Source organism: Amyelois transitella, chromosome 16, assembly GCF_032362555.1.
Source record: "Amyelois transitella isolate CPQ chromosome 16, ilAmyTran1.1, whole genome shotgun sequence".
Taxonomy (NCBI): Eukaryota; Metazoa; Arthropoda; class Insecta; order Lepidoptera; family Pyralidae; genus Amyelois; species Amyelois transitella.
This window is the reverse complement of record NC_083519.1, coordinates 737274-747118: the sequence shown is the minus strand read 5'-3', so window position 1 is coordinate 747118 and position 9845 is coordinate 737274. Positions and strand designations below refer to the sequence as shown.

General features: G+C 35.9%; 2 protein-coding genes across 2 annotated transcripts; one reads left to right on the top strand and one right to left on the bottom strand.

The window, feature by feature from the left end:
• Positions 1-692: 692 nt before the first annotated feature.
• On the bottom strand, positions 693-1756 carry LOC106136120 (immediate early response 3-interacting protein 1). The gene is made up of 3 exons (XM_013336569.2): positions 1570-1756; positions 1328-1429; positions 693-891 (listed from the first exon to the last, which is right to left on the bottom strand). The coding sequence occupies exons 1-3, from the start codon at positions 1655-1657 to the stop codon at positions 836-838; spliced, it is 246 nt and encodes an 81-aa protein (XP_013192023.1). The 5' UTR covers positions 1658-1756; the 3' UTR covers positions 693-835.
• Positions 1757-3479: 1723 nt separating this feature from the next.
• LOC106136115 (uncharacterized) lies at positions 3480-8969 on the top strand. The gene is made up of 6 exons (XM_013336562.2): positions 3480-4667; positions 4946-5177; positions 5647-5760; positions 6420-6578; positions 7230-7415; positions 7840-8969. The coding sequence occupies exons 1-6, from the start codon at positions 3769-3771 to the stop codon at positions 8158-8160; spliced, it is 1911 nt and encodes a 636-aa protein (XP_013192016.1). The 5' UTR covers positions 3480-3768; the 3' UTR covers positions 8161-8969.
• Positions 8970-9845: the final 876 nt, after the last annotated feature.

The following is a 9845-nucleotide window of genomic DNA, read 5'->3' as shown; positions in this document are numbered from 1 at the left end:
TACTTATGTATTTAATGTTTAATTCAGCGCTGTCGCTGAATACTAGGTTTGTTTGCTTCTTTTCAAGTGGATTTTAGTATTTATAAGAATAATCCTTCATTTAAAGTAAAATCTCATTACATGGAGGAAGCCATGGTTTCTCAAAGACCCTTTTAGCCTTTAGCTTTAGCTCTGCCTACCCCGTAGGAATAAACATGTGATCATTTATATTTTATATTACAACATAAAGTCTCAAATATATTTAATCACATCATGTCCAGAATCCCTTATAAATCGCACCCCTGGGAGAGCTAACGCCGGGATGCTAGGAAGATGAATACACTCTGTCCATCAATTTATTTGACATTCTATTATACATTTTATTTTAGTTGAAATTATATTATTTTATTATTTGCATTAATCATAACAATGTATTCCCTCCTCCACATTTCTATTCTAATTTAAAGTTTGGGTACTTGTAAAGTTGACATTATTGAAGTAAATGCTGCAGTGCTTTGAAAGCGGCAGTAAACTTAATTTAAAGTAATTTATTAGACATCAACCAATGTTACCAAAAACCAAAAGATTTGACAATTATTAAGTGATGTTTGAAATGTCCCATAATAATCAATAAAAATTTTGAATTTGAATGTGACAGGTAGGCCTTAATATAATTTTCTATTTATTTAGATAGATTAAAATAAAACCTCAAATTGTATTACAAAATGTTTATTTACAAATGCCTTACATATATAGCTAGAAGATATTGACAGTGACACATACATATATGTATGTATAACATGTATTTGGAACTTCTATTGCCTTTTGCTGAATGTATTGCTCTACGTTTGTTCCTTCATCCTAACAATAATTTAAAAATTATTGTTAATATGTTGAGGATAATGAGAGGAACTGAAACAAATAAACTCCCATTTAACATTTAGGAAAGAACAGACATTTATAGGTATAAAACTTTCTCACAAACCTAATGTTGGAAAGACAACATTTAAAACAGGGATAAAATCTGTTCACAACTTTCTGAAATTAGCGTATAGATACAGACAAAATAGGGGGATCTCACTTTATAATATCTAGTGATATTCCAAGACTGTATTTGCTTGACCTTTAGTCCCATACAGGTAGGAATTAAATCAAGGCTATTTAGGTATTGAACTTAAACTTAAATTTGGTTATAATTTACTAATATTACTAATACTAAAATAACTAGATTGGATATCCCCATATGTTCTTAAAATTTATCACAGCAACCAAGCAAATATTTCCCATTGGAACCCATAACTAACATACAGTAGATTTATATTCTTTTATATTAAAGATAGATACTTACTTCTGGTCACGGTCCTAATTGATCTAACTAAGTTTAATATTTGGAACTTCACAGATGACTGATCCTCAAACCCTTGATTTGGGCTATTGGCGCCCCATCCCACTGTAAATATGATATGTCAAAATGTTATTAAATATTTGATTTAAGGCAAGGCATGGTAATGGGCTTATTTTGGAGATATCAACATAGAGATAAATTAGCAATGGAAAAGATTTTTTTTTTCATGAAAAGTGTTTACCCACTTTTTTGCATGAATCTCTCTTCGTGTAACACACAGACAGCATTGAGGCATAGTAGTGAAGCCTCAAATAAATTCCATAAGGTCAACATCTTGCTTTGATAGGTACTGCTAACAAAATTAAATCACTTTTCAATTAATCCCAACCCAACGCAACTCTTGTTTTGTTGTGTTGTGGTTATGATTTGTTGGCCGACTGACACTGTCACTGTCAATCAAGTGACAGTCACACATGACGATGACATTTTTTGTTTCATCATAACAAAGCTGTAACATCATCTTCCTGCAGTTTAAGGTTTTTCATTTATTTAATGTTTTTAAATCTGTACATTTTTGTTTCGGCTTTGGTGGTGACAAATCCATCGTGGAGTTTTACCCGACTGAAAAAAATTAGTTATAAAAGAAAGAAAGAAAGAAAGAAAAATCTTTATTTGGCGCAAGATGTAACATTACATTTTCATCCATAAACAGAAATAAAAAATAAAAAATACATGATGCGACCAAAAGGGTTTAAAGTTATACTTTTCACATGTATCTTGTTTGTAAAAATCTGTATCTACTGTCTCAATGTAAACAAAACAAACGTCACACGACATCAACCAATCACAGTAAAGAATGCGACGCGCTTAGCCAACAGCAGCGTAGATATTAAATCGCGATATTAAAGATATCACGCATTTGATCATATACAACTTTCGACTCAACATCGTCAGAGCCGCGCCGTGATTCCCCAGGCATAAAACCTAGTCTTGTGAAGATCTACCCTTGGTGACGGCGAGACCGCATCATTGCTCCCGCTACATACCGCTGAACGAACCTATTGTAAAAATGCGTTTGCGAAAAACCTGAATTGTTTGCTATAAGTGAATTTACTTTTATTGAGGTATCGTTAGTTTTGTCTTAGCAACCCAAGTGTTCATAAGCAGACATGAACTCAAAATCATGTCATTCTCACTTAATGTGTACCCCCGATTGTGATGATGTTGCATTCAATTAAGAAAGTCTATCCTAGCAGTTTTTTAATTGTTTCAAACTTTTCAAAAGTGATTTTCATCTGTGTTGGTCCCGACATTAATGTATGGGAGTGAAAGTTGGGTATGGCAAAAGAAGCACGAAAGCAAAATAAATGTAGTGGAAATGAGAGCGTTAAGGAGTATATTGGGTGTGAAATTGAGTGACCAGATAAGGAACAGCTTGATAAGGGAATGTTGTGATGTGAAAGAAGATGTAGTTACAGGAATAGAAAAGGGTATGTTGAGATGGTTCGGTCATGTGGAGAGGATGAATGAAAACAGGTTGACTAAGCAGATATACATGGAGAGTGTGGAGGGAAAGGTCGGAGTGGGAAGACCTAGACGAACATATCTTGATCAAATTAAGGATGTCCTGGTAAAGGGTCAGGTCAAAAGTACCCGAAACCGCCGAGCTTGCATGAAGAGAGTTATGAATGTGGATGAAGCGAAGGAAATATGCAGAGATCGTGGCAAGTGGAAAGAGGTCGTCTCTGCCTACCCCTCCGGGAAAGAGGCGTGATTTTATGTATGTATGTTTTCAAAAGTAATAATCTAATAATAATTAGATGTTTCTAAGCAGGCGGATTCTTTGAACAAACGGTTTTTTTACTTTAGTATTTTTTAACCTGTCTCTCGTGTTGCATGTTGTGATTTGATTGTGATTTTTTTGTGGCACGAGCAAATTTCTGAGATTTTGTCAGTACACTACTACGTCTTGTAATCTGCGAGCTTAATTACCATAAAGTCAGGGATTTCACATACCTACCTACCAATAATAATGTTATCTTCAATCGATTATTTAAAAAGAGAAAAATTTGAGTTTTTGCATTTTATTTGTAAAGTTTGGTCGCATAAGTCCGATGTAGTGCTTGTTAAGATATTTCACTGTTCTGTACTGTCATCTATCACTGTCAGTCAGCTTCGCCAGCTGTTACAAGTTACAAAATTTGTAATTACAAATAATAAAATGTTTTTATTATTGTAAAACCTACGTAAAACTGTTAATAATTGCAAAAACATGTTTGTTTCTAAATGTAGGCAGGAAATAAAATAGGTATTTTTTACAGTTTTTCAATTATCTCGTGTATGTTACGATTATGATGCTCTGAAACTTACGGAATCATGTTCACATCGTTCGATGATTTTCACTGTGATGTAAAAACAATTTAATTTACCATTTTATCCATACCATGGAAATGTTAAGCGAATCTAAAGACTCGGCGGTCAATGCCTCTACTCCAGTTATGGCAGAGAGTTCGAGAGAAAACGGCTCGGAGAATCCCGTCCGCGATAGCTCTGAAACATGTAATCCATCTATAGCCCAGAGTGTTCCAACACACGATCACAATATAGCGCCTAATAATAATAAGCAAAGGGAACTTTGTACATCTGATCTGGTACAGAGTTCTTCAGAGGTGAATGTTGTAAGTTCAAATAAAAAAGTTATGGAACATGAAGAACTTAATTCAGAACATACTACTAAAGGTCCTGATGAAAATGAACTTAACAATGAAGCAAAAACTACCAATACTATTGTTCCACCTGATACTAATAAAGTACAAGCTAATTCCTTAGTTGATCAAAATATAGTTACAACACAAAATACACAATTAAATGATAATCAAAATGAAATGGAGACAGACCAAATTGAACCAGCAGAAAGTGCCACAGTGGAAACCAAATGCCTAAATAAAAATAATGTTGAGAAGGTTCCTTCAAATATTGAAACCAGCATTCCAAATGATCATGAAAATAGCAACTTGATGTCTAACAATGAGCTCTTGATTGAACAGAATGGTAAATCAATGGATCCTATTGACCCTGCAAGATTGGAAATTGACACATTTCACTATCCAAAAGTTAATTTGTATGCTGAAGACACTGGTCCGAAATTGTATGATGTGACGGATAATTTCGTCAGTAAGCCAATTATACCCAGTAAGCTGCCTGAAGCCTTTAGTTCTCTGCCAGTCTTTGCGAGGCCTAAGAACAACACAGATTTATTGGAGTTTCAAAATGACCAAATTAAGGGATTTGTAGGCTCTGGCTGGGATGAAGCGGAATTTGAGAGACTTGCTGCTTATTGTAGGTATGTGATTTTAAGAACTTCTCTTGTATGTACAATGTGAAGAAGTGACTGCCATTTGACCTTTGAAACTTTCCAGGGGAATTAAACACATATTGGATCATAGTTACATATTCATTTGCCTATTTTTATTGCAAAATTGTCAGTTGTGTCAGGGGATGAATGTTTGTATTGAAATTGAAACCCACCCACGACCAGAAAGACAAAGTTGCGGGCAAAAGCTAGTGTACTATAAAGTTCTCAAAAAGAACAGCACACTATTTAATACTTTTCTCTTTCAGTCCTGACAATCTTAGAACTGGAAGGGAGTTAACCATGCTGACCAACAGTCCTGGACAAGGGTTCTATCCCTCGGAGATGGAGAAGATCAGCAAGAACACTGAGGATTTCACTACGAGCCACGAGCGCAGTATTGTAAGGAAACTCAAGCTGAGAGTGGAGAAGGACACCAAGAATCTGTACTCAAAGAGGTACAAGTACCGTGGGATCCGTATGATATCACTTGGGAATGATGTAAGTATTATCTTTTAGAATTTCAGCATCATTATCCTGTTAAAGAAGTTTGTCAGTGATACATGACATGATGACATCTTTGGGCACTGGTACTGACAAGTGTGGCTAGCTTCATACGAATGCTATGTATGAAGTGACTCCATACAACCTTCGCAACCTTTGCAGGCTGACTTAACCAGTATTGGATAAATGTGCAGGTTTCTTCAGGATATTTTTCGTCACTGCATTGGTTAGCATTCTAACTAATGTATATAAGTCAGAAAAAGAGTTATTGGTGGCAGAAGTGGGATTTGAACCTGTGCCCCATGGCACTTTATCGATTCGACCGCCGACGCTCCATTTTTATTCTGCATATTGTGTGTGTCATTGAATTGGGAAACTAATGTGTTGTCTTCCAAGCATTGTCTGCGAGTCTTACGAAAATCTCTTGTTGCCTTAATCTTGTTTCAAACTGAATAACATTGCGCAGGTAGAAGACAACACCCCAGTAGTAACACTGGGCGAGCCGCTGACCCCCGGCAAAGAGTTGCTGTTCTTCATCAGGTGGTACCGGCCCTTCTCCTACAATCCTAAAGATAAGAGTGTAAGTTGAATTGTCATTTGACAGTTATATGCACCAAAAGTAACGTACATAGGTGGACTTTTTGCGATAAGGCATTCGCTTGGCAAACACCTGGAGGTATTCATTCATTCCCTTTTCATTTTAGACCAAACTATACATATAAAATACTAACATTTTTTCTAGTTCCAACCTAACAAAATATCAGTCTCTATTGGGGCTTATTGCTCACATTAAGAACTTATCTTGTGTGGGTCCAAAAGATACAAACACCAAAACAATCTTTATTATAAAAACATGCCTTTATTGCGATGTTCATATACATAACGCTTGGATCACACGCACTTAATTTTTTTGCGTCTATAATATTTTTGCTTGATCTCTGTCGGGCGTTATTGCCCATATTGAGAGTTATGCTTGTGTGGGTCCAATAGACACAAACTCAAAAACGATGTGTAAAAAACATTAGTAAATCCTATTTTCTTCCTACTAATATTATATGTGAAAGATAGTGAATATATGTGTGTGTGTGTTTGTTACACTTTTACACAAAGACTTCTGAACGGATTTGTATGAAACTTTAAAGTCTAAACTTAACTTTAACATCTGAAGGCAGGCGGAGTCCGGTTAGTTAAAAGTAATATTTGAAATACAATTGAAAAATTATACTATTTATCTTTCAGCAATACCGCACCCGCCACTCCGTGTTCAGCTGCAACATAGTGATGCTGGGGCGACACCGGCTCACGCTGCTGCGCGACCGCGTGGTGTGCCCCAACGACGTGGACATGAGGCTCGACGTGTCCGCCAGGCCCGATGAGATACCGTGCTCGTCTGCTAAGGTAAAAATAATTATACATAGTAGTAGACAACCCTCTTTATGTACGCCATAGCAACGGTTGCCATGGTTTGTTAGTTAGGAAATAATGTCAGAGATTGTGTTTATTGTAAAAAAAAATATTTTTGTATTTCCATAATATAGTTATTTAAATTTGATTATTTCTCTCCTCTTTTCTCCTTCTGTCTTCCGTAGTGAATAACTAACTTTGCGAATATACTTCCTACACATACATAAAGTCACGTCTACATACATACATACATATATCTCTTTATTATGTAGGTCAGAAAAGCGTGACCAAAATATAGCAGATTTCGTCATATTGGGGTTTAGAAAGTGAATTTACATATCACCACTAAGCCTTGTAGCTGAACGTGACCGTGTAGTCTTCGAGACTGATGGCTCTATCTACTCCATAAGTGATGAAAATATGATAATGTATGTATGTGAAATCATCCGGTAGATTTAAAATCTATTTTTTTAAAAGACATCCTGTGAAAATGCTGCCGTGTAGTTTGTTCCGTCGCTTCTTCTACACTTGCGCTTTGCGGTAGTATATATAACTTTTAAATAGTTATGTTAATGTCATTAAGCGATACTTTCTTACCTATTTTGAAAATAAAGCTATTTCTATTTTATCCATTCCTTTTTCCAGGAGATGTTCCCATCTGGCTTTTTGTTCATTAACAACGTTTTCTACGTGGACTCGCGCGCCGGCTGCCGTGACTACACCGAACCTATCAGGCGCTGGGCGAAATCGCGCGGTTTGGGGGACTTCCCCGTGAAGGACGCGAGTCAGGTCAGGCTGGACCAGCTGACGGTCAAGTTGGGACACCCTGAGGTGAGTAAAACTGTGTAGTTGGCAATACTGCTGCCAACCTTCCGGTTATCGTTGCCAAATCAAATAAAACAAAATATATTGTTTCTACAATCTTAATCTGACGTTAGCTAGTAAATTACACTTAGATGCAATATTAAGATTGGGAGAGACTGATGTCTGAACTAAACAAGCTTGTATCTCAGAACATCTCCATCAAATCTTGGGGGCAGCGATTCCAGATGGCCTCAAAATGACTAGGGCGCACTGGAAGGATTTAAGCCCATTCCTTAGTCGCCTTTTACAACATTCATGGGAAAGACATGGAGTTGTTTTATTCTAAAGTGCCGGAAACACACGGCACAAATTCACAAACATTATAAACATGTTACAAAATTGTTAGTTAATATTTAAGAGATCTATATAATTTTTTTTTCTATTATTCCAGGTATACGTCCACCAAGGCAACTGCGAGCACTTGTTCACTATATCAGAAATCCGCCTTCTCAATACATCTGATCCGCTCAAATTCGGCTCTTATCCATGTCATACAGCTCTTTCACAAAACCAAACAATTTACTGTACAACGTGCGCAGAATTCGGGGCCAAATGGATCGTCGTCGGGTGCTCCAGAGTACCTTTCGACCCCGCGTTCTTCTGCGAGAAATGCTTTAAATTGTATTTGTATAAGGACGGTAAAAAAATTGGCAATTTCAAAGCTTATTTGTATAGAGGGAACGAGATCAACGTGCTGAAGCCGCAGGGATGACGGAACTTCAGCATGTCTTCTCGTAGCTTAAAGTAATTGCAGCGTACCAACTTATTTATTACCCTTCACTTAATCTTTTAATTCACAATGTGAATTAAAAGATTAAGTTTAAGTCTTAAACAATTTAACACCTAAGATTGTATTAGGTGACTTATTTAGCCCAACGATTAGTCAAAATAATCTCATATGATGATGGACATTAAACACTTTCATGCCAAGAGTTATAACTCATTAAAATGCATAGTTGAGGAAAGGACGCAGCACGTAAATAATTGTGAAGAAATCTGGCTTTAGTAAAATCTGTGCTTACCATTACATATCACAGAACTAATCAATTCCGATACGTGATATAATTTCAAATAAAACTGGCCATAGAGTTCCTTTTGGACCCATCTTAAATTCAAATGGTTTTTAATATATGTCAAGATGGTTGCCGAATTTCATCGTTCATATAATGTCTATTTACTATGTGTGTCCTTTATAAAATACATCTTTATATAATAGAGTATAGAATGATATATTCTGTGCCAAAACACTGCATGTTCTAGTAAAAATGGATGAAAACGATATTTTAAACTGTGATATTATATGTAGGATACAGTGTTATAAGAATTTTATCAGCGTTCAATAAATATGTATCTTTTACTCTCGGCCTCTCGGTAACAGCAGAATCTAAGAAGTAATCAAAGGTCTACAGTTAATTTAAAGTATTTATAAGCAAGAAATATATCATGTGTATAACATTGAAAGTCAAACATTTTAAGTTTCTAGAACATTGGTGTCTGTAACAATAATAAGTAATCCCTTAGAAGTAATAAAATTAAAAAAATAAACTTGTTTCATTTCAATACTAGCTGATGACCGCATGGTTGAACGATTTTTGTTAAGGTACATTATCTGGTATTCATTTGGTATTCCAGATCTTTGATTTTTATACTTCTCACTTTATACTTCTGATCGAATCAGGCTGAACAAAATTTGCATGTTTTGAGCACTAGGCATTGCAAATAAATACCTTATATAAAATCGTTCTATTCCTGTCCTATGACTGAATCGAGCAGTTAGGACAATTCATACAAGCCGAGCCAATCGTTCCATCTTCATTACGTGTGATCGGATCGTGCGTGTGAAACCAGGTCTAGGACCTCCCGGACTCTATTAGCTGAGTTTGATAAGCTGACAACTAATGAAGCGATTCCTGCGATTATACTTGTTATAAATCTAAAATGTACTTGAGGATGTATCAACCTACTTTGTGTGTAAATCGAGCGATGGAAGTAGGTATAAAAGTATGTATGTTTGTAGTTTGTAAGTAGGTACGTGAACTATATTTAAAACGAAAACTTTAATTGATACAAAATTTGATTGATTGAGATTGTTTCAGAGCACAAATGAACAGAGAAAAATAATAGGTACCTACTTAGTACTGGCGAATAATGCAACACTACGACTCAGTACCTATATCTTGGCTTTACTTAAGATTTTTCTCTCGTCCATCAACAGCAGTTAGTAGCAGTTTTAGGGCGGTTGCCTGGTTTAGGGGTCACAATTTACAATAGCTGGCTGCTGATAAAATAGTACCTACCTCCTTCCTACCTACCTTATATTAATTCTATACAAAAAATCGTTGCATCAAATCTCTACAGGTTAAGACAGACAAAAGATGAACATCTTTTTAGGATTGC